We start from the raw sequence: 25,569 nt of genomic DNA, 5'->3' as shown, positions 1-25,569 counted from the left end.
GGACTTGAACAACATGCCGCTGGTGGTGTCTCAGGATTTTTCACTTAAAATGTCACTTATACCCCTGTGGCTGAGCATACATAAGATAAACAACCAGACTGCCAGACATTGTTGTTCATTCCTAGGTTCATTTTGTGATAATACAAATGAACCAGTAAGAAAAAACTAACAGGTTATATGTTGTTTGCTTAACTGTCTGAGACCCACAAAAGACCAGTTTTTGTCTTTTTTAGGGGGGACAGGGGGTCTTTTGGGGGAGATAGCAGATTAACTGCATATGTCACATAGAAGTGGTGTACATCATCTGAAAGCTGGGAACCTGAAGATTTAAGAAGATTTAATTAAGCACTGTGTGTCGAGTTGTTCTAGTCATAAATCAGAAATAAACATTAATTAAAATAAATTGTGAGGGTGTATAAGGGTTTAGAACATTACGATGGAAGTATATATGATGGCCATTCCCATGCTCTATTATGTGACATAAGTTGTTGCAGCAATTTGTGGGTTGATACCATTTGTTACACAGATGTGGTGCTAAATTTAAAAACAATCTACCAGTCAAGAATTGATAAAAAATTATCAATAATCTATATAAAATACAACATTAAGACACCAAGACCTTGAGGACACCATAGAAAAAGCCATGCTGTTTTCATGCAGATTTCTGCATGAACTGCATTTTTCGGCGACTGGATGGCGAGCACTTCTGTTTAGGAAACTGCTCAGAAACCCCCTTATTGTCAATCTAGCTCGGAAAGCCATATATCCTCTGAATGTCCTAGGTCTCTATTTTGGGACTGTAAAGTTTCATGAGACTGATTTTCCTAGAGGTCACAGCAGGACATTTTATACAGTGACGTCAAGTTTTATGCAAATACACAATTTTTAGAATAGGCGAAAATAACGCATTCATACTGCATTAAAAAAATGCCTAAAACTGCATGTGATTATCATAAAGTGGGCATGTCTGTAAAGGGGAGAGTCGTGGGTACCCATAGAACCCATTTGAAGTCACATATCTTGAGGTCAGAGGTCAAGGGACCACTTTGAAAATGGCCATGCCGGTTTTTCCTCGCCAAAATGTAACATAACTTTGGAGCATTATTTACCCTCCTTTCCAACAAGCTAACATGACATGAAATTAAATGGTATCATATGATATCAGTACCTCCACTCTACCTCTGAACCTGCTACAGCCTCTGAAAGACAGAAAAGTCGGTCGGGATCTTTTGTCGGATTAATCCATGCATAAACAGACATGTAAAAACAGCCGGGAGGAGTGATTCTCTGGAGTCCTGTTGTTACAGCGAGGTTAACAGGCAACAAGTTGAGAATTGTTTTTCTGTGTCTCAGTCTTGTTTGATGAACTAAGTCGTAATCTGAGTGCCAGCTGTTGTTTTTTTTTTTTTAGCCTTGCTTGGCTCTTGGGATGGCATGTATGGCATGTATTGAAGAGTGTGTCCATTTTATGAACTTGGCCAATAGTCACAAACGCACACAGACGGCTGAATGGACTCATCCGTTTCTTATTGTAGCAAGTGAACAGTTCTGATATTCCCGCAGTTCTGCCTTCTCATTTTTGCAGATCATTTCGCCGCGGCAGTCAGCAGAAAACATTCATTAAGTAAGTGGGTCATATCTTTGCAATGCTCTCTCCAATCATGAACAAAATTACTCAGTAGATAGACGGGTCCTCATTGTATTCATGTGCAGTATTCACTTCAAAAAACACTTAAGGACACAAATCATGGTGGGTCTGTGGCACAATAAAATACAAGTACAAAGAAGAAAAAATAAAAGATATCCGCAAGGACATTCCACAATGATCAAACATTTACACACCTGCTGGAACGGCAATGGTTTCACATTCTGGACGAGTAACTGACAGAGCTCAGTTCAGGGTTGATTCAAGTTGTAATAATATCATTTACAAAATCAGATAACCTACATATACATTTATTTATATATATATATATATATAAGATTTTGTATTACAGCAGAACAGGTGGGTACACTCATATTAACAAACATTTCTCTTGCGCTGCAGCATCTTTGAGCTTTAAGCCGCAGCATCATACTGCCATTATAAGCCACTGTGAGTCTCCGCATGCTGTCTTTTTTTTTGTATCAACGCCAACGCTAAAGGTAGGCAGTATACAGTGGAGTACAAAAGGTTTTATTCTCTGCTGGATGTCTTTTTGCTAGGTCACTTGAATTACCTTTTACAGCTACATATTTTGTTGTTGTATTATATGTCCTTCATTTCCTGCGAGGCGGTAAATCGGTGACCTTAACCTTTGCAAAGTGTAAACATAAGTTTCAAATGAAATAGATGTTCTATGAATACAGCAGTATTTGCTGGTGGGAATTCAGTGATGGATCATGTTCTTGTTCTCGAGTCTTCTGCAATACAGCATGATGTTCATTTAGTAAACTAGTGCAGTGCCTGTTTGGAGCTTGGGCCCATCCGGAGATTTAATATGGTGGAAAATCAATGGCCGTGGCTTATATGGATACATTCGTCTAGACCTACAAAATCCAGGAAAAAAATAAGCTCTTTCTGAGACTTGGGGTTCAAAAGTTACAGGCCAAAATGTAAAGTTTCATTGTTATAGTGCCACCACATTCGACACTGCACACCCTTTGGTTCCCATCAATACAACCGCCAAGTGTGAAGTAGATCAGATGAACGGTTCTTGAGATATGCAAAGGACAAACAGACAGACGGATGGATTATGGTCCCATTAGAGTAAACTAGACGATAAAGCAGGGTATGCTTTAGGGCATGGCTATCTTGTGATTGACAGGTCGCTACAACGGCGTTGTCTGTTCTGAGAGTTGTCCTTACATCTTTAACCCTTTCACAGTGTGTTTTCGGTTCATGAAAGTTAACATTTTAGTCGCCTAAAAACGTCTTCTTCAGTGTTTGGTTGTACTCGGCTCCACCCTCTCGTTTCGCTTCTGGTTGCAAGTGTCCTCACTGTGACATCCCTAGTCATGATTTATATCCACTGGCATGTTCTGTGCCAGAGCAGAGGGTAGTATGCCTCTTATACATGGAGAAATAGATGTGGAAGGTGGTGGGGTGATGGGTGGGCTTGTAGCAACCTATCATGTAGGGAGACTTGGTTCTGCAGAATTGTCAATTTCCTGTCTGGCGATAGGGTTGTTACACCCAAGTGAAGCTCATTACTGCAGGTGAAAAGAAGTTACAGGTGACATTGCGTGTCATGGCACGTTCCTGTCTGCTGCTCTCCACATGCCGACAAGAGTTCATTGACAAGAACTGAGGGCAGAAGAAAAGACCTTGGTGCAGCAGGTGCACATTTCTCTGGATAATACACTGCAAATACAAAGGTTGCTTTAGTTTTGCAGACTGTGCAAAACTTTCTTTCCTTCAGACTTGGCCACAGGAGATTCATAGACTTTATTTCATCAAAATCAGTTTTGTTGCTACGAGCAAATAACCTTTGAAATGGCCTCCAATATACAACACTATAAATAAATTTGGTGGAATGATCAGGAGGCCCATTAAAAATGCAGTCAGTGGTGCCTTAGGGGGAGTTTGGAATCATCAGTGTTTACTTGTTTCCTGTCTTGTTTGAATATAAAAGCACAAAACTTAGTGATACCTGAAAAATCCGTCTGTTTTGTTTAACATCTTCTCATCTCCTGTTATGAGTTTGAGACGGAGTAGACCCGTCTAGACCAAACAATGAATATTGTTATTTCTATCTATTTTTCAAAATGAAGTTGAAGGTTGGTTGGGTGGCTAGTACTTACATGTGTCTGTGTGTGCGTGCGTGTGCGTGTGCGTGCGTGTGCGTGTGCGTGCGTGTATTAGGCTGTAGGTCTCTGCCTGCTTGTCCACAGATGCGACCAGCGGGATTAGTCGACTAACAAAGGCCTCCATTTCCTGGTGACACAAACGGAGGCCAAATGGTTTTCTATTAATTTGCGGATGCCTTTCTCACCCATCTTTTCTGTATGCTACTGAGACTCTGCCTGCTGTTCTTCTTTTCTTTACTTTACTCCCAAATTAACATTTACTGTACATTTTTGCCTGGACAAGCTGTAGTGACTTTATTGTCAGTGTTTGATACACTATCATCATTGTGTGCTGCAGTATATATGTTAAAGATAGAAGCAAACCCAGTTATGTGTACTGTAGAGTAGCATTAGATAAAAAAAATATTCAGCAATCAATGAACTAGAAACCTGAATTATCTCAGATTCCAACATGCGGTCATCTCTGAAAAAATCGGTAACTTTCAATTACTTATATTAACAGTATTTCTATCTACACTCATTGACATGAGCTGTGTAATTTAATATTAACGAGCTGTCTAGGATTGTGGGTTCAAACTAATTTGTTGGCATTTGTAACCGTGTTGTTTACAGTGTCTTCCATAAAATGATCACTTTGAGGTTTCAAAACACAAATTGAGCAACATTTTATGATCTTTTCAGCTCGTTTCACCATCACAGAGCAGCGAGGTGATGCAGTTACAATTACAATTGTAGGTGTTTTTTACATCCCCTGATCGGCTCGGAAGTCCATCCTGGTCGCACCGATCTCAAATGGTAAACATTAAACATGTTCAATATTTATGATCTGATATCCTGTTGTGTGTGGGGAACCCAGAGGACAGCTGATGATGCGGTCACATGGGAAAGAACGATAGCCAATTGAAAACCAGGCTCACTGAAGCGGAAGGACAACAACCGCCGTCATTGCGGCTGCAGCTAATGCACGAATTAATGAAAAACGCAAAGCATAAAGTAGTAGCGAGATGGACCTCAGAAATGGAGGACCAATTTGTTGGTTTGTGGCAACAACACAAGTGTTTATTTAACACGTCTCCATGACTACAACCATTATTTTTCATTTTTTTCTTTGCACATTTTCAGTACAAAGTAGTGCAAACATCGCAAATTCTTCCTGCCCGTCTTCCGCTATGTTTGTTGAGACTAAAGTCACATTTGATCATGAAATATTTTCCGAGATTTACTGTACGTTTTTTTGACCCAGGACTCTTGTTGTTGTTCATGAAAGGAATCTGTTGGTGTGTGATATGCTGTTTTGGCCAGATTGTTGCTCACCACACATTATAGGAACAAACTGTTAAATTTAACAGAACATGTCGTTATTCGTGGGGTCGCTCACATTTGTTAAGATTTGAAAAATCTAAGTTTCGGCCAGCCTTAACCTTAACAAAGAAGTTATTTTTCCCCTAATCATGATTTTTCCGTAACCCAAACCAAGTTATTTTTGTTCCTAAATCTAACTAAACCTTAACAACAGTGTTAGACCAGAAAATGCTTATCGATAGGGGCATCAGATCAGAAAACATTTATATGGATAACAATTAGTATTAGTATTGGTATTAACAGTATTTTGTTGTTTAATTCAGAAGAGGCTGTTGCACCTGTGGTGTCCCCCAAGGTTCAGATGCTGCCTCTAGGACACCTATTCTATAAACACACACAATGCACTGTGCAGCCTGAAATCCTCAGGCAGAGGTCATCTGGTCGATCATAATAGGGCCAGAGATCTTTTCAGTCCAGACTGCCATTTTTGCACTCCCTGTCTGAACTACCTTAAACTCTTTTTTATTGGACTTCTCTGAACTTCACAAAGACACTTTTATGTTTCTTTGTCCTTGTTATTTCATCAATAAAAAGACTATTTCTATTGTACTCCTGCTGGAAGGGTTAGTGCAGGATTTTGTGAAGCTCAGCAACAGGTGGGTTTTTTTTTTCTCATGAACTTTGAGTGACAGCTGTTATGTGTTTATAACTGTATGGATTAGCATTAACCCCAAACACCCTATTGTCATATATAAATCAATGCATCGTGCCCCTTCTGCCTGGCTTAAACACACTCTCACAGCGTGAAATACAGGTTTTGTTATATGTCTATTGTGTTGAATCAATAGCACACAATGCTGATGGATATCTTTTCTCTCTGTATTCATGCATTCAGCACAGGTGAAGAATGTCTCTATTCAGTTAATTGTTGGGTTGAATGCAGAGAGGATGTTCTGCTGTACATTCAGTTCAGCTTATTAAAGCTCATCTGGCTCCAGACTTTTTTTATCAATCAAAAAAAAAAAGGTGTTGCCATAGCACGATGAGCCATGTGGCTTTGTTTTAGTGTTGCTTTGTGTTAACTTTAATGTTGCTTGAATTCATTTGCATATAATGAGAATATGGTATTGGAAAAGACAAGACTGTGCTGATATTCAGCAGTCACTTGATGTTTTTAGCCATGTTAGTAGCGTAGATCTGTGGATGGCAATGGCAATCAGTTGGTCCGTCCACTGCTTCGGTCCAGGCTGAAATATCTCAACCACTATTGGATGGATTGCCATCAATTTTTGTACATGCATTCATGGTCCTGTGAAAGCGATATCTCAGGAATACCTGGAGCGAATTTCTTCAAAATTGGCACAAACGATGACTTGGAATCCAGGATGAATTATCTCGATTTTGGGTGTCAAAGGTCACTGTGACCTCACTTCCATCCCATTCTACTGATATCTCAGGAATGTGTTGAGTGAATTGTCTTGGACAGACATGGATGTAAACTGCAACTTGACTGGTTGGCGGAAGCATACAACCACAAGGCAGTAATTCTAATTTATCGATTATTCTAAAGAATAGTTTTTTAAATTCCTGATTAATAAAACCATTATTTTACCGAAAATAAACAAACAAATGTAACGAGATAATAGACCCTATTTGTCAGATGCCTGATCAGAAATATACAGACCTCAAATTCAAAATGATTGCAAATGTTGAGGTGTGCGCTTTGAAATCTGTTGATGCAGTCACTGAAGTTTCCACTTTCCTTTAACTGAACTTATCAGCCCATCAAAATTACTAGGTTGAGTCATACAATAGAATATTGAAAACAAAGGCAAAGAAAACAGTGGAAATCCTACAGATTCCTTGAATTGGATAAAAGGTATAATTCCTCCCATTTCACATCTGACAGGGAAATTGCGCTGCAATGATAATGCTTCACAAATTGCACTTCACAAATCACGTTAGAGCTTTTTACATCAGATAAAATATAATTCTGCTGCCAGCATTTATTCCTGTGCTGCACTTGTCTGATTTTTTGTTGTTGTTAAACAAAAACATAAACTTTAAGATATCTTGCATTCTCTAGCAGCACATTTTGGGATTTAAATCAAAATTATATAGTGTATCTTAATACTGTAATATATATATATATATATATTTTTTAATTTGCACTGCTTCTATAAGAGACGTCTTTTAGGTTCTATCACTTCTTTTTGAATTTAACTTTAAACTTATTGATCCCCACAGGGGAAATTCGGGTGTTGCAGCTGCCCAAGGACATACATAAGTACAGGTAATATAGAGAAAGGCTAAAAATAAATAAATAAATAGAAGTATATAAAAATGTTGTCTCAAAATTACAATTCAAGCAGTATACAAACAGTACCCACGACAAGAGTTTACTTGAAATATTAGTGCAATACTGTCTCGAGCAAAAGAAACATACTTCTGCTAAAAGTTTTTTTTTTTTTCTAACTTTCTTCCATGTATTTGCTTTTTGCTCATAATTTACTAGATAATTTGATAATGCTTTATTTCATGGGTCTGCTATTTCCCAATCATTTGCTATTTTGTTATGTTGAGTTAATTTGTAGTTGTTGATATCTTGAGGCATTTTTTGAAAGAAAAGCTTATTCATCTTATATTTTAGCCTTATTCTTCATACGTGTTGCACATTTGCCAGTAGACAAATTTCACACTTTTCATAAATGCAAAATGTCATTGCTGGGACTTAAAGCAGCAGTGGGTAGAATTGGCGCAAATATGATTAAAAAAAAAAGTTATTTTTATTAAACGGACACTATATCCTGACGGCATGAGACAGGTAATCTAAAGAAAAAAAACCTGTGCCTCGCTGTCCTCTGGTGCTCCTAATGGCATCTGCAAAATTTCACAGACCGGAGGAAAACAACCAATCAGAGCCGAGCTGGAGCCTTGCTGTTTATGAGCAGCTGTCAATCACTCGCAAACTCCGATCAAACGGTCACACTAGGCAGCGCTGATCAAACATGAATCAATGTTCTGTTGCTGTAATGCCTATTTCTCACCTCAAATGTTTTCAGAAACATCTTGTAGTGTACTGTTTAGCTGTAAAATGAGAAAGTTTGTGACGCGGCAGCAGCCATGTTGAGATCAGTCGAGGAAATACCAAGCACCGCCCACCAGCCGGAGAACAGCCAATAGGAACGCTCTCTTTGAAATGACCTGTGATTGACCAAAGTCTCCAGTCGTGAGCTAGATTTTTTAAAGCCTGAAAACAGAGCCATGAGGAGGTGCAGAAGTCTAGTTTTCTCTCATAACACTTGAATTACAATATGCTGAAAGGTTATTATGGGTTTTTTTTACCCAATGATGCATCAACTATAAAGTCCTCATTCTCACATACAAATCCCTCCATGCCCTTGCCCCTCAGTACCTAACCGACCTTCTCCACCCCTACACCCCATCCCGGAAACTACGATCCTCTGACACTGGTCTGCTCTCCACCACCTAACACCCAGCTGAGAACATTCGGCGACAGAGCCTTCAGCGTTGCGGCCCCCCGCCCTCTGGAACTCTCTCCCTCCTGAAATAAGAAATGCTTCATCCCTGGACATTTTCAAAAAACACCTCAAACACCACCTGTTCATCAAGGCCTATGATCTCAGCTGACTCTTCCTACAAGTCACTCTTTTAATTACTTCCTCTGTGTTATTCATTAGTATGATTTTTGTGTGGCCCCTTTGTAAAGCGTCCTTGGGTTTCTGAAAGGCGCTATATAAATCCAATTTTTTTTTATTATTAGTATTATTATTATTATTATAAATGGATTCAAAGTTAGAAGTAGGCCTAATCATAGCATTACTGACCATAAAGGATCAAATATGCATACATCACACTGATGTATCACGTCAGCTGACCTATAGAGTACACACACACACACACACACACACACACATATAGAGAGGGGGGTGGAGAGAGAGAGAGAGAGAGAGCGCAGCAGCTACAGGCAGCAGCAGGGCGTTCAGCTGATGGATGGATTGGATGAGGGAGGCAGCAGCACTCATGGGTTAAAGAGAAGCTCTCAGCTCTTATACCCTGTCACACATTTTTTTTTTTTTTTGTTGCCTGCCAGAAAGCGAGTTGTTCACTATGGCAGCAGCTTCGACAGATTCAGGGCAAGAGTCCACCAAGATAACTCCCGAAGTGTTGCAGGAGATGCTCCAGTACTACAACCTGAGCCGCCAGGAGTTCATCAACACCTACAACATCCAGCCGCTCGTCTACATCCCAGAGTTACCGTACAGCGCCAAGACCACCTTCGTGATCATGTACATGCTCATCTTCGTGCTGGCTCTGGCTGGGAATACTTTGGTCATCTATATAGTTCTGAAGAAGCGAGCGATACAGACTGCGACTGATATCTTTATTTGCTCTCTGGCTGTCAGCGACCTGCTCATCACTTTCTTCTGTGTGCCTTTCACTCTGCTGCAGAACATCTCGTCTGAGTGGTTCGGAGGTGAGTTTTTTCATTTTATTATTATTGTTTTATAAAGTGATTACAAAACAAGTGAAGACATGTGCAGGGACATATATAAAAAAAGACCAAAAAATATCATAAGATGAACCTTTATTAATCCCAGGAGGGAAATTCAGGTGTCAAAGCAGCAGCAACAGCAAACAGAGTGAAACACAGGAGAGGTAAAGGTATACAAAAATTATAAAAACAATAATAGAGATATAAAAGATACAGAGTGAATGGGTAAACATAGTGTGTACAGTCCTTCAATAAATAAAGTATGTGCAATAAATAAATGGAATATGTGCATGTGTGCAGTCTATAAAGTGGTATATAGGATGTTTAGTGTAAAGTGTAAAGTGCGCCAGTGGTTAGAGTCCAAGTTGGTTGCAGATAGTGCATGTTTAAAGGTAGATAGTGCATGTTTAAAGGCATCAGAGAAAGACAAATAACAAAGTACAAAAACAAAACAAAACTATAACAAGTGTGTGATGTGAATAATGGGTGTGTGTTTGGCATTGAATAAGGCTAGATGGTCATATATGACATATATCTACTCTTAAACACCTACAGACATCCTTCCTTTTATGTGTAGAGCATAGGGGGAACAAAAACAAAACAAAAAGAAAATAAATAGGCTAGCCTGTGAATTAATCAGAATAAGATGCATTATCTCGATAGGAATAATTGATTTGGATATTTGAAATTAAGGCAATTAATGCGCAGTCGCACCTTTAATCCTCTTATTTGCTATTGGGAATAATTACGCACGCTATAAAATCAGAAAGAAGTCCAGCTATGAGGCACAATAACTACCTTGAAGGAAGCCAAACAGCAGCAAACAGGTTGTCATATCTTGTGCAGAGCAAACCGAGCTAATTAGGTTGGCCAGCCAGCAAACAATCAAAACCATTGATCCCTTCAAGGAATGAAGCTGTCAGCAGGAACTAATACCTCTAATTGACAGATTAACTGTGAGGAGTTTGAGGGAGATATATTAAAAGAAATATAAGATTTCTACACAGATCAATAAATGCATTGATGAGTACCACATCTTTAGCATTAGAATATTGTTGTTTTTTTACCTCTTGGAAGATCTCCTTTTCTAGCTTTTGCTTTAGTCAACAGAAACTTTGCAACAAATGAAGGAAGAAGTGTTGTCGCTGAGTTTGTGATGCTCATGTCAAACTTTGCAGAGGGCGGTGAACACTGAATGCGATGTTATGCAATACTATTTCTGCAAAAAAACAAAAAACAAAACCCCACTAAGACAGAGGTGTTGATTCAACTATTTGATGCTCCAATTTAAGGTGCTGTCACATTACAGTCTGCATAGTATAGTGTAATATAATATAGTATGCCATAAAAATTTCATAAAAAGGCATAGCATGCCAGAAAAATGTCATAAAAAGGCATAGTAATGTCATAAAAATGTCATAAAAAGCCATATTAATGTCATAAAAATGTCATAAAAAGTCATATGCCATAAAAATGTCATAAAAAGGCATAGTAATGTCAGAAAAATAGTATAGTAGGCTATGCCATAAAAATATAAAAAGTCATAGTATAGTATGTCGAAAAGTCATAGTATAGTATTTCATTAAAATGTCATAAAAGTCATAGTATAGTACGTCCAAAAAGGTCATAGTATAGTATGTCAGAAAAATTTAATAAAAGTCATAATATAGTAGGCTACGCCATAGAAATATAAAGTCATAGTATAGTATTTCATTAAAATGTTATTAAAAAGTCATAGTACAGTAAGCTATGCTGTAAAAATGTCTTAAAAAGTCATAGTAATGTTTGTCATAAAAATGTCAGAAAGCCACAATATAGTATGTCATAGAAATGCAATAAAAGTCATTGTATAGTACATTATGCCATAAAAATATATCAAAAGTCATACTAAAGTATGATATAAAAATGTCATAAAAAGGGCATAGTATAATAATACAAAATATATTATACATTTATTTTATATAGCGCTCTAAAAAGTACTCATCACATTACATGGTAAAAACAGCAACAGAAATGGTAAAAGCAGACAATTAAATTACACAAATTATTACAACAATGAGTGTGCGTGTAGGGGGGGAGGGGTTTGTAGGTTCACGGGTGCTTGCGGGTGGGAGTATGTTGGTGCAGGAGGTCAGAAAGGTAGGAAGGGGTCAGGTTGTGGAGGGCTCTGAAGAGGATGAGGAGGACTTTGAACTGGATTCTTTGCTGAATGAGGAGCCAGTGGAGGTTTTGAAGGACTGGGGTGGTGTGATCTCTGGTGGGGGAGTGTGTGAGCAGACGTGCAGCTGATGGGATGAGGATTTTGATGGATGTGCCGCACAGGATGCTATTGCAGCAGTCGAGTTGTGAGGTGATGAAGGCGTGGATGAGCCTTTAAACTGCTGAGAGGGAGGGGCGAACATGGGAAATGTTTTTGAGATGACAGAAGGCTGTTTTGAATGTGGTTGACGTGGTGTTTCGAAGGAGAGGGTTTGATCGAAGATGATACCAAGTTTACGGATGGACGGGCGGGAGGGACCGAGCCAGTAGACATGGGAGATTAATGATTGACCGAAACGATGAGCGGGCGGAGGTCAGAGTCACGAGCAATGATTAATGTGGAGGGGATGGGGTCCAGGGCGCAGGTCGGAGTCGTCATGCCAGAAAGTGATTTATTGAGTTTGAAAGGGGAGATCAGGGAGCATTGGGTTGGAGGGTGGTGACCTGTTCAGGGTTATGGGGGGCTGGAAGGGGTCAGTTGGTTGTCGACGGTCTAAATGTTTGCTTTGTAGAATGACAGGAAGCGGTTACATTTATCAACTGTGAATGAGTGGGAGAGATTGTTCATAGGTTTGAGAAGTTTGTTTATTGTGAAGAAGAGGACCTTGGGGTTAATGGAACCAGAGTGGCGGAGGCCAGAGTATCAGGTGGAGCGGGCATTGTTGAGAGCATTGTATGCCGGGGTGTGCACTGTGTGGCCGGTTTTCTTGGAGAGCCACTCTAGTTGCTGTTTCCAGCATTTCATCAGATTGAGTTCAGGGTTGAACCAGGGAGCAGTGTGTGTTAAGGAGAAAGTTCTGGTTTTGGAAGGGGGCAAGCTGAAGGGGTGAGGGACAAATGGACTTACGGCGAGTGATGGTGCACGTGTGTTTGGGTTCTGGGACGGGGATGTCCATGTCCATGATGATTGCTAGGTGGTCTGAGAGAGGTGGCTTATGTTGATTCCGTTGGTGCGGACCAAGTCAAGGATGTGCCCACGGTTATGGGTGTGGAAGTTGATGTGTTGAGTGAGGTTGAAGCATCTGAGCATGGCCAGAAATTCTCTGGCTATTTTACTGGCGATGCAAGCACCCAGGAAGAGCGCCAGGCTTTGAAACAAGTTTTCGTAGTGTCCAATTAGCGTTACTACAACTTCCGTGTCCGTCACGTGATGCCATTGGGCTCAAAATAACTTTTTCCCATAGACTTACATTGGGAAAGAGACGTCTGTAAAATGCCAAATCCAGAGTTATTTCCCTTCCTCTGTTTATATGAATGAGCCCCAGTCCGAGGCTGGAGGCGGGGCCCAATGGATGCGGAAGATCCGGTTACTTTATCACTCGGCAGTCAAGCTATTTTGGCTTTATGCGTTACTGAACAACTCTTCATAGGGATGAATGGAACGCTGTATCCAGTTCTCTTTATACATCCAGGAGTCGATGTGGATGTTGACATCACCGAGCAGCAGGATGGAGGGTGAGATGGAGCAGAGCTGGGTGAGAAATTCAGATAGGTCCGAGAGAAAAGGCAGGAGTAAGTTTGGGGTGGCGGTAGATAATTTCAATGACCAGGGGTTTAGGACCAGAGAGTTTGAATGTCAGGTGTTCAAATGATGATGTGGGTTTGGACGGTGGTCATGCTGGTTTTTATATGTTGGCGGCAATGGCCGTGGTTTGTCTAAGTGATTATATACATTGGGGGTAGTTTGCTTGAGTGTGAAGTAATCCAGGGGGGTTTTGCCAAGTTTCAGCGAGACAGAGAATATCACGGTTATTGTCAGCAGTGAATTAATTGAGGACTAGACTTTTGTTGTTTTGCGACTGGGTGTTGAACAGAGCAAGTGTCGTATAGTGTTTTCTGATTGGTTGGGAGGATTCGGGTAGGGTTTTGAGGTTGGCTGTATTCACGTGGTGTTTGTCGTGATGACGTATTGTGAGGACTTGGGTGTGCGCCGGTGCTGCGTCTACAGATGGAATTGACAGAAGTGGAGTTATGAATAAGCCACGCCGAGGGAGCCACTATGAACATAACTGGGTAGGATGCAAGAGGCGTTGTGTTCGTTTACAGCTTTGAATGTGCCATGTGGATGAGGCAGCCTATCTGTCACTTTATGAATGATTGAATGGGGAGACCAGCAGCTGAGGGGGGAGTACTCACAGGAAACGGTGCTCTGAGGTGGCAGCGAGGGAGGGCTGTGTGTGTGGAGGGTAAATAGTGAGTCATGTGGACAGGATTGCACAGTATGCTGCAAATTAGCCATATGCATGCGGCTACCCAGCATGTCATAGTGTACCATAAAATATGTCCCAAAAGTCATAGTATAGTATGCCATCAAATCATTAAACAAACAAAAACACTGTGGCTTCTCTGTGACTGTGTCCTCCTGGTAGTCACCTGATAATATGCACCAACTCTTCTACAGCCTCTAAAAAGCACCAAAGAGCTGAATCAAAATACCTTTGCTTCAGTGTCAACAGAACTGCGCTTTATCAGCTTTACAGGTGGAACATTTTTGCATGTGGAATTTCATTATATTTAACAGTTCACAACAAGGACACTATATTGAAATGGAGCAACGTTCGGTGTATCGTAGCAATTGGAGGCCAGCTCGAAGCATGTGCTCCTATTAAAATGCGGTCACAATTAGTTAAGGTTGAATCAGGGTAGTCTTAACATGTGGGTCTCGCTACAGTGCTAATTTTCTCCTGGGTTTCAGCGCTGCGCTTCATTAGCCGTGAAATATGTGTGTTCAAGAGTAATCAGAGATGGCTCGTTTTGTCATTTTAATGAAACCCCACTTGGAGATGAAAAGGATGAGGGAGAGCTCGTGTCCGTTTTCCAGTCTGATCAACAAAAGGAGTCGTTTGAACTTTGATAGAAATGTGCGTGTTTTCTGCTGTTTCTCGGTACCTCATTGTTTCCCCCCCCCCCCCCCCCATCTGTTTTTCTTTGCAGGGGTTCTGGTTTGCAAGACTGTTCCCTTTGTACAGACTACAGCCATAGTGACGGGCATCCTCACAATGACCTGCATTGCCATTGAGAGATACCAGGGTATTGTCTTCCCACTGAAAATGAGGAGGCAGTACTCTTCCAAGAGAGCATACAAGATGCTAGGTATGCTATGTTTGCTATTGTGGCTTATTGTGCTTTTAGGAATGGATGTCTTTGTGTGTTGAAGGAAACATTTGTTCAGTGAGTAACAGTGTTCATTTTGGCTGCTGTTTTAGATTTAGTCTTCTTAGTCTTGACGGAAATGCTTATTAGTTCTAATCACATTTTATTCATTTTTATCCTCCATAGTTTTAATCTAGTTTTAGTCGTCGACAACTCAAAACATTTTAGTCCAGTTTTAGACACCAAAAAGTTACTTTTTAGTCAATGTTTCTCTCAATTTTGTTTTCATTTTTTGTTTTTATTCCTGTTTAGTCATCAGATTATATTAAACATTTCTGTCATTTTAGTCAAACTTATTTCACATACAAATTTCTTCATTTCATCATTATCTGATGGAAAAACACAGGTTGAATGACTAAGAATGCAGCTTTGCAGTTAGATCAAGTCCTCCTGACTGCACTCGTTAATGATGCTTGGGTCAGTCGCACCCACCGGTCCGTTATGAGAGCCAATCCGCCCACCCAACATGTAAAAATATGCGTTACTCAACCACCCGAACCCGACCCGACCCGCAAACTGACAACTTTATGCATTATAGTAGTACAGAGCGAGGGGAAAAAAAAGGTGGAAGGTGACAAACTTCCTATCAGCAGGTTTAAAACAGACACATTAATAATATTAATAGTAATAACTTTATCTATATAGCACCTTTCAAAACTACTGTTACAAAGTGCTTCACAAACGAGGAGAAATAATAGAAAGCCGGAACAATCACATACAAGGTCACAGTCGGCAAATGAAAATAAACACATCAAACAACAGAAGTAAAAATGGCGGATAAAAGTATACATCAAGAACTGATATAATAAGGAACAGATAAAATAATTAAGAAAAAGTCAATTGGCAAAAGTGAGTCTTGAGAGATGATTTAAAACAGTTTTCTAGTCTAAGATCCTCAGGTAAGCTATTCCACAGGAGAGCAATGATGCCCTGTCACCCTTGGTCTTTAGCCTTGACCAGCGATTAAGACTATACTCAAAAGTAAGAGGAGTAATGTAAGAGAAAACAACAATGCAATCTACTCAAAATGAAGGGAAGCAGCCCGGCCATCGGGAACTTTGGGAAGTCACCCGAACGGCCGATCCATTCCAGGCCGAACCGGCCAGTGGTCATAGTCTCTGTCACTGAGTGAGTGAGTGATGAAGTTTCATGATTGGTCAGCCAAGTGTTGGAGTTTCCTCATTGGCTGTTGCTCTTTCAAAATGAAAAGGCAAGGATCAGTCCTTTATGCAAATGAGCCCGTCCAGTGTGACACGTCCGGCTCATGAAGCTTGGACCAATCTGTCAAACTATGTGATCTAGTTTTATATTGAAATGAGATTCAGCAGTGGAATAGCCCGTTTCTCGCTTAAAATGTTATCAGAAGTAGATTTTGGTGGATTTTTTAGACGGAATAACAGAAAGTTTATGAGCAGGCCGTCATGTTGTTTGAAACAGCGAGCAGAAAACCAGGGACCAATCACGTGCATTCCACGAGAGGGTACGTCACCGCTTGAACATCCAGTTGAGTGGAGCAGCGTGTCCTCTAGTGTCCTCGCCGGACCTGGTGGACATGTACCGCTGGATTTAACAATATAGACATGACCACTGACTATTAGTATAACAATTTAGCCACAAATTCACAGACTTGACCATACATGGTCCGGACATATACTCGGAGTCTTGTTATTTTTCAATTTCTGATGCTGGTGTAGTTCCTGTATGGTCATCGTCCGTGCCCAGCCTGGCGCTTGCAGCCGCAGACAGCACAGAGCCGACCTATCAATCTAATACTTTCAATTTTGAGAGGGGATACGAGTGAAATAGTGGAGCCCTCCTGATTTGGACTTTTCTTCGTTTTCGTTGAAGTATGATTGGCTCTGTCACTTTTATCGTGAACGTGACGAACTGCGACTAGTGTTCCAACTCACCTAGGCTTGTGCCTGGCCGGTCTTGTTTTGATTCAGTGCAGTGGACGCATGTTTATACAAACTGAGAAGGCAGGTGTCAGGAAGGCTTTCAGCATCACCAGATTGTCTTTATACCACAAAAACTGTTGAATTAGTGTTAAAATCACTGCCAAAAAATGATTGCCTCGCACCCTTCGCATGTGCTCACAAAAAGCCTCTCCATCTAAAAGTCCCGGGCTTAATTTCAGTCGCAGTACGTCCCTGGGAGCAGTGATGATCAATGATGACACCAATGACTGAAGGTTTTGAAAGCTCTGCTGCTGCTGCTCTCTCTCTGCTCTGATTTCATGAAAGATGTAGCAGTCTTGACATGTTTTATGAAAAATTGGAAATTCTCAAGGAGAGTATTCCTTTGTGTACCTCGGGATGATTTGGCCCTGATCTGTCACCTAGAAGTTTTACTTTTTAATTCCTCCAGGTACACTGAAAAGTACACAGTACGTGAGCAGTGCCACTTGCATCACATGCAGAGCCTTAAAGGTGCAGCCCGACTGATACATCGGCAATGGCAGTACATAAATATAGATAAGATACATGCTAACCTGCAGTAGGCAGAATGTTGTTGGCATCATTGGGCAAAAAATCCATAATAACCTTTCAGCATATTGTAATTCAGGTGTTCTGAGAGAAAACTACACTTCTGCACCTCCTCATGGCTCTGTTTTCAGGCTTGTAAAAATCGAGACTTTGGCCAATCACAGGTCATTTCAGAGAGAGAGAGCGTTCCTATTGGCTGTTCATTCAACGGAGACAGCTGTCAAGATTACCAGTCTCATGCACTACTGTCAGGATAGTTTTAGGACGGTTTAGGTTAGTAAGTGCTGATATTTCAGGTAAATAATGGCCAAAGCACTGAAATTAGGTCTAATTAAAGTTAAAATCATGTAGCATGCAGTTTGTTCTCACACCATTGGAGCTCCTTGTGGAGCGCTCGGCATGATTGGCAGCTTGATAATTACGTGAAAGAGGATTTTAATTGTGCAGCTGCTGTGACTACCGTTTGGCATTAGTCACACACAGGTTTCTCCTTGCATATCATTGGCATCTACTGTATGAATCAAACTGTATAGTATTTGAACCATGTTTTATCTGCAGATTGTAGTTGTAAACGTTTTACTCGTCTGTATCCTGCAGGGTTGGTATGGATGGCCTCAGTGATAGTGGGTTCACCAATGCTGTTTGTGCAACAGCTCGAGGTAAGTGGTACCACTCAAAGCAAACCGTCACAAAATTCCTTTAAGTTAAAAAAAACCTGATTCTACACAGTAGAGCATACAATTGTTGTAAATATCAAGATTCACATCAACTCTCAGTCCTCAAAAGCTGTCCAAAAATGCTCCGACAGCTCACCCTCATACCTCAAAAAATACACTTATTGATCGTGATTTGCTTTTTAAGATGACCTGCTACAGTTTGTGGACCATAAACAAACCCAGTGTAAAGAAAAGAGTCTTGAATTGAGTGGCTGAGAGCTGCTAGTTATCTGTTTAGCATGCTATTTTATATATACTTTACCTGTAATATAATCCTGCACCTCTTTAATTCCAGTCCTGTGTTTTTATCTTGTCAGAAATCTGTTTTTTTTACTGTTTTAAAACACTCAACTACTCTAATCTCTAAGGCAAAAAATGTATACCGCAAATAGAAAAGTAGATTTAATAACATGCAGTGGGCGATGCATCTGCTGCTAACCTTTAACTTCTCTATTCTGGTGGCATTGTGGTGTTCCTACTGCACAGTGGTGTCTGTCTTGAAGAGCCCTTGACCTTCGCTTTACTTTGCTGTCTGGGTTGACTTGGTAATTTATTCTTTTAAAGCGGTTCTTGAAATACTATGTGAACATTTTATAATTCATATAGTTCAACAAAAATGAGTCAGACGTTGCAGAATACATTTGAAGTAGATCTGTGTCCTTCCACTGTGCTACGGTCTATCAGGGATAAAGAGTGTCAGTGAGTGGAGGAACTAGTTTATTGTGGTGGAGTTGTGGCTGCAAAACGGTTCTGCTAATCTCATTGTAAGGGCTAAGCCTGCAATGCAGCTGATTTATACTGCAGTCAAATTGTTGATAGTGGGGATGGTATTTGTATTGCTTGTACTTGGTTTCTTCTTGGTAGTAAGTGTGAGTGTGAGTGTGATTATCCCTATCTGGATGTTTTCTGAAAATTCCGCCTGAACTCTGTTCACACTTGGCTGCTGCTGCAGCAGCATATTTGACTGGCAGATAAATCTCGTCCCTGTTATCTTGAGAGACTCCGGACGGCAGGCACAGACTGAATGAAAAATAGCACAAACACACTGTGGAGTAGCTACAAAAGAACGTACGTTATTATATGGTACGATAAATGAATACTAAGATAATGTTGGCGATGTGTAAATACAACAGTGCATAATCATAAATTACTATATGATTATTTCCTTTTAGAAATGACATGCTAAAATGTGGTATTTTAAGTATTACAGTATTTTTCAGCTCATTGTAAGTTGCTAAATTGTACCACTTTATTTTCTCAGTCCCAACAGAGATATGATAGGAATGTTATAATAATATTACGCAGGGCTTAAAATGATTAACTGTGATACTAACCATAGTTTGTCAATTTCTAGACTGTTTATGAACAATATAACTGATTATATTATTCAGTGACTGGGGAAGCGGGCTCACAATCAAAGCTCTTCTGTCAGTAGACCTGTTCCACCCCTTGATAAACCCTCTTAGTGAAGCTCATCGAAGCAGCTGCGATGTCATTCTCCCCAGGAGGGTTTACAGTGACAAGCACTCCACTTATTTTAACTTTTACACTTTTTCCCACTTTTTCTCACAATTTTGAACACTTAAAAAAAAAAGTGTTGCCTCATAAATACCACCCTGTCAGTCGATCATTCTTCCAGAACTAACAGCTTTTCTCCCTCCCTCTCTCAAAAGGTGAAGTACGACTTCTTGTACGATCACTACCACGTGTGCTGTCAGGAGAGTTGGCACTCTGTGACTCACAGGCAGGTGTACACCACCTTCATCATGGTGGCTCTTTTCCTGCTCCCTCTGGCAGCCATGCTTTTCCTCTACACACGTATTGGCATTGAGTTGTGGATCCGCAAGAGGGTGGGCGACTCCTCGGTCCTCAACACCATGAACCACAGGGAGATCAGCAAGATCTCAAAGTAGGTTAGACACCACGAATGTCGATGCCTTTTTCATATTTGTGCATTTTCTTCACATAGAAATGTTTATTCTAAGCATCTTGTCTCCTGGTAGTAGGGATTCAACTCCTCCAAGTAGTATTTTTGGCTTTGTTTTGTAGTTCAATGAACACAGTTGGCTGTGGGTGGGAAGCCAGTGAGGGATCATGTCCTTGTAGTTGTAGCGATTTCTTACTGTTTGGTCAGGGCACTTGCACAAAGGGGAGAGAGAAATTGCACTTGCTTTTTCATTACTAGCTTAGTTTAACAACTTAATAGCTTTAACGTTCAGTTGTTACAAACCAATGTTTACATTCAGAGGTAAATCAAGACGTCCCAAGAAATTCAGGGTGGATAGATGGGTGTACAAAGCATCTTGTTGCCTACCAAAAGTTAATGTTGATCCCTTAAACTTGTCAAGTTTAGGCTACTAAAAGTAGAGGAAATTATCCCAAATAAATAGTGGTTATATTTAGGGAAGAAGAAGATAGATTTTGTACACCCATCCATCCTGACTTCGTGTTTGCTTCTTTCTACTTTGCTACTGAATGTAAATGTCAGTAGTTTTAGACTGTTAGAATGAATTCCAAAGCTGGAGTATTTCCGGAGAGGACACGCGACCGACGGGGATTCAAAATGTCAGATGTTTGCATGTTCATGTCGGTGACGAAAGGGCAACACACACCGGCAAGCGTCTTCGCTTTGAAGCCCATCATCTCTTCAGAGAAGTTGCAATTTTATCAAATCCCAGATATTGGTTTTGTTTGACGTTTGGTGTCAATTGAAGCACGTCAAATGACACCACTCTCTGCAACACAGCCGATGGGTTTTGCTTATTGTTACCTCACCAAGATTGTTAGTTTTGCACTAGAAGGCTGTGTTCACATTCATCTGCTGAAGGAGGAAAGTCTCTCTGTCCTCACCTTCAATATTAAATTATGTATTCAAGTGTGATGTTGAAATTTGAAATCCCCAGTGCACAAACTGGACTGTACTTTTGAGACCTCTGAATTGAATAGTATTTGCATATTCATAGATTCGGGATTCTTCGGTCGTGATATTTTCCATTCTGACTCACTGCTCACTGGCACATTTTAATGGAAGAGAGCAATCATTCATGTTATTAGTTGAACCTGTTAATTTCCTGCTGTAACAAGTCAGTACGTCTGCTGTGTCTCCTCTACAGGAAAAAGAAAAGAGCCGTTAAAATGATGGTCACCATTGTTCTGCTATTCACCATTTGCTGGGCACCATTCCACACAGTCCACATGCTGTTTGAATACTGTAAGTATTGCTGGAGTCTCTATAAATTTTAATGTGATGTAGCCTAGTTTTCTCTCAGAGCACTTGAATTATGCTGAAAAGTTATTATGGAATTTTTGCTCGATGATGCCAAAAACATTCTGCCTACTGCAGGTTTATGCCATTTATTTAAAGTCTTTGTAGTTCATCAGTTTGAGTTTTAAACTGTGTCTGTGTGTGATTGTCCAGATGACCTGGAGAACAAATATGACGGAGTCACGCTAAACATGATCATCGCCATCGTTCAGGCCATCGGGTTCTTCAACAGCTTCAACAATCCCATCGTGTACGCCTTCATGAACGAGAACTTCAAGAAGAGCTGCGTCTCGACCCTCTCCCACTGCATACAAAAGCCTAACCAGCAAGGCGGCGCCGTGGTGGCGCCCAAACTGAGCGTGCAGTTCATCAAACCCCAAAGCAGAGAAGCCTTTATGGATACAGATGAAGCCGATACCTCGAAGCAGCACTTGGCAGATAAAGGCCCTTCAAGTTCATCGCATGGTGAGAGCTTGTTGGAAGTAATAGGGGAAAAAATCTCCACCATCCAAACGGAGCTCCCTGCAAACAGCTCCTCTCAAGTCAAATGAGAACCGGCTCAAAGTTCAGTTGTTAAGCCGTCGAACCAGTTTGCTGTCAATCAAACAGCTGCAGGTGCGTCAGATGTGATTTCAAGTCTCACAGTTGTGGTTCAAAGAGCCAAAAAGTCTCTCTGCACTGCCAGATGCCAGAGCGTTGTCTTCATTCTGGTTTGGAGAGCAGCAGAAAGGAAATTGAAGGAATACCAAAAGAGGCAGTTTTGCTATAAAAATTGCGTTGGAGCAATCAGGACCAGCGGTCAGACACCGAAGCACCAGTTTATTACCTGAATGGAGACATCATTTCTGCTGAGATGTCTCTGAAATCTGCAGGACGTTTAGCCTCTCTCAGTGAGCGTTTGATGACGTGTCGGAGGGAACCACGTTCAGTGCCATTCCAAATATGCACAAACTGTTACCACTGTGGTGTTAAGCTACACTTAGAACTGTTTGGAAAAGACTACAGAGAGGACACTGACTTTACGATGATGCCTTGGCTTTTATTGCACTGCTAAATCGCTTCAAGTCGGCATGAAACTCGGTTCAGTTCAAGTTCAATTGCAAAAGGTTATTTTTCTAAGGTTGCTGTTTTAGCCTCTTAGACATTTTTTGTATTGCTAAAAAAAAAAACTATTTTGACTTTTTACTGCTAAACTGAGCAGTTGGATCTTTAAAAGGCCCTGCAAACAAAGCCCTTGTACAGTTTTCTCTAAAAGGTATTCACCATACAGGACTTAGACTTTTTTTTTTTTTAAGATCAAACCTGATGACATAGAAAACATGTAATTTTAGAGTTAATTGGAAAAATAAATCTGATCTGTTCCAACATGCATCAAACGAATGCAGCGTTTTGATGTTCGATATGTAATCACAAGATAAATCACAGCATCTTTCTTCTATCACTGTAGTAAAATAAACAGTCATTTCATACAAATTAACAGAAAGCATAAATTAGATGCGCTGAAGGGAATTGTGTCATTACACACACAAACACAGAAGGGATTTGTTTTAATGTGTGTGTTTAATGGTGCTGTTTGAATATTTTTGTATTGCTGATATCTAAATGCAACTGTTATCATTTTGGTGTATCTTTAAACTTAGTGACACGTTCTGTAATGATATGTTTGCTAACAACAGCTTGGCTTTTATTCACAGTCCTGTGCATATTGTTGATTTTAAAGATGTTGCTTCAAAATTGAAATCATCATTCATTTGAATTTAAGTTTTCTTTCTTTTTCTTTCTTTATGTATGCAGATCACTTGATCATAATGTCAGTAGACTGTTCTCAGCTTGTGCCACAAAAGTATTTCCTAAAGATTGTGCTCTTTCTCATATGCAAGAACTGGATTTTGCAGAAAATGAGGTCATAATCCTGTTGGTATATTAAATTTTACATTGAGTAAAATTATCTATCATAACTTGTTTCTTTGATTTCAGCATCAATTCAAATGGGGCCTTTTAATTTAGCGAAAAATGTCATAAACAGTCAAAGGATAGTATGTTGAAAAATGTCATTAAAAAGTCATAGTATAGTATGCCATAAAAAAATCATAAAAAAGACATAGCATACCGTAAATCATTTAATAATATAGTATATCATAAAAAAAAAATCCAGGACACTATATAAAAATAAAATGTATATAAACAATACAACTAGGAACGACAACATACAATGTGTATAAGTCACTGTTTCTGTAAACAATAATACAGTAGTGCAGATTTTTAATATGAAGGAATTAATATTGACTGACTAATGTAACAGGTTGCTTTATATACATGACTTAGGTGGATATGTAGAGAATATGCATGTCAGTATATTCAGTATATACAGCAGCTTTGATTTATAGGCCTATTTGACAATGATATGTACATGTTACCAGTTTATATTTAAATGAGAAAATATCAAATAACTGATGTTAACTGTTCATCAGAGTGACGGCCTGTGGGAAGAAACTGTTCTTATTTTTGTTTGTTTTGGCGTACAGTGTTCAGTAGCACCTACCAGAGGGGAGAAGCTGAAACAGTTGTGTCCAAGGTGTGAAGGGTCTGCAGTGATGTTACCTGGCTGCTTCCTGACTCTGGAGGTGGATTAGTTCTGAATGGAAAACAGGTCAGCACCAATGATTTTTTTTCTGCAGTCCTGAATGTCCGTTGTAGGTTGTTCCTGTCCTGTTTGGTGGTTAATCAAACCACACAGTGATGGATGTGTAGGGAACGGACTGAATTAATGCAGTATAGATCCGAATCAGTAGCTCCGGAGGCAGGTTGAACCTCCTGAGCTGGCGTAGGAAGTACATCCTACAGAAAAGTCTTAGTGTAGTATGTTGAAAAAAGTCAGTGTACTGTTGAAAAAAAAAAATCATAGTAAAAAAAATATGTAAAAAAAAAAAAAAAAAAAATGAATAGTATAGTATGTCGGAAAAAAGTCATCAAGCAGTATGCTGAAAAAATGTCATATAGTATGTTGAAAAAAAAACTTGAAAAAGTCAGTTAGTCGAAAAAGTCATAAAAATTCTAGTATAGTATGTCAAAAAATAAAATTAGTCATAAATTAGTATGTAGAAATTTTTTTTTAACTGAGTAAAGTCTGTCGAAAAAAGTCATAGTACTATACATATAGTATATAGTATGGTATAGTATGTATACATTTTTTAAAAAATCATAGTTTGTCAAAAAACAAAAACAGATTAGTATAGTATGTTGAAAAAGTTATAATATTGTATGTCGGAATAAAAAGTCATAGTATGTCGAAAAAATGCAAAAAGTCACAGTATAGTATGTCAAAAAAAAAAAGTCATAGTATAGTATGTCGAAACATTTAAATTCATAGTATAATATGTCAACATTTTTAAAAAAAATCACAGTATACTGTAGCATGTCGAAAAAAATCTAAGTATAGTATTTCTAAAAATAATAAGTCATAGTAAAGTATGTCGAAAAATAAAAAAAGTCACAGTATAGTATGTTGAATAAATATTAACTCAGAGTATAGGATATCCAAACAATAAAAAAGTCATAGTATAGTATGTCGGAAAAATAAAAAAAGTCACAGTATAGTATGTTGAAAAATAATAAGTCTTAGTATAGTATTTTGAAAAAAAGGCATATCATAGTGTGTCGAAAAAAATAAAAAAGTCATAATATATTATGTCGAAATAAAGTCATAGTATAGTATGTTGAAAAAATAAAAAGTCACAGTATATGTTGCAAAAATAAGTCATCCCTAGTACATTGAAGAATGTCATAAAAAGTCAGTGTAGTATGTAGCAAAACGTTATGAAAAAAAGCTAGTGTTGTACGTCAAAATAAGTAATAAACTCAGTGTTGTATGTCGAAAAAAGTAATAACGTCATAGTAGTGTGTCGAAAAATGTCATGAAAAATTCAGACTGGGATGTCGAAAACTCTTTAAAAAGTCATAGTATAGTGTGTTGAAAAATCATTAAAGCTATCCTGTAGTACATCGAAAAAAGTTCTAAAAGTCATAGTAAGTCGAAAAAAAGTGAGTCCATAAAAGTCCTAGTATAGTATGTAGAAGAAAGTC

General features: G+C 39.4%; 1 protein-coding gene across 1 annotated transcript in view; it reads left to right on the top strand.

The window, feature by feature from the left end:
- The window catches only part of qrfprb (pyroglutamylated RFamide peptide receptor b), a 47,991-nt gene extending 24,557 nt beyond the window's left edge, over window positions 1-23,434 (top strand). Inside the window, exons 3-8 of the mRNA XM_074619068.1 lie at window positions 9,206-9,589; window positions 14,801-14,959; window positions 18,103-18,164; window positions 19,895-20,130; window positions 21,335-21,432; window positions 21,640-23,434. Coding sequence (XP_074475169.1) covers window positions 9,223-9,589; window positions 14,801-14,959; window positions 18,103-18,164; window positions 19,895-20,130; window positions 21,335-21,432; window positions 21,640-22,037 — 1,320 coding nt within the window. The 5' untranslated portion in view covers window positions 9,206-9,222 and the 3' untranslated portion in view covers window positions 22,038-23,434. The remainder of the gene's footprint in view (window positions 1-9,205; window positions 9,590-14,800; window positions 14,960-18,102; window positions 18,165-19,894; window positions 20,131-21,334; window positions 21,433-21,639) is intronic.
- Window positions 23,435-25,569: the final 2,135 nt, after the last annotated feature.

The sequence above is a fragment of the Sebastes fasciatus genome, chromosome 20 (genome assembly GCF_043250625.1).
Source record: "Sebastes fasciatus isolate fSebFas1 chromosome 20, fSebFas1.pri, whole genome shotgun sequence".
Taxonomy (NCBI): Eukaryota; Metazoa; Chordata; class Actinopteri; order Perciformes; family Sebastidae; genus Sebastes; species Sebastes fasciatus.
This window is presented reverse-complemented; position numbering and strand designations above follow the sequence as displayed.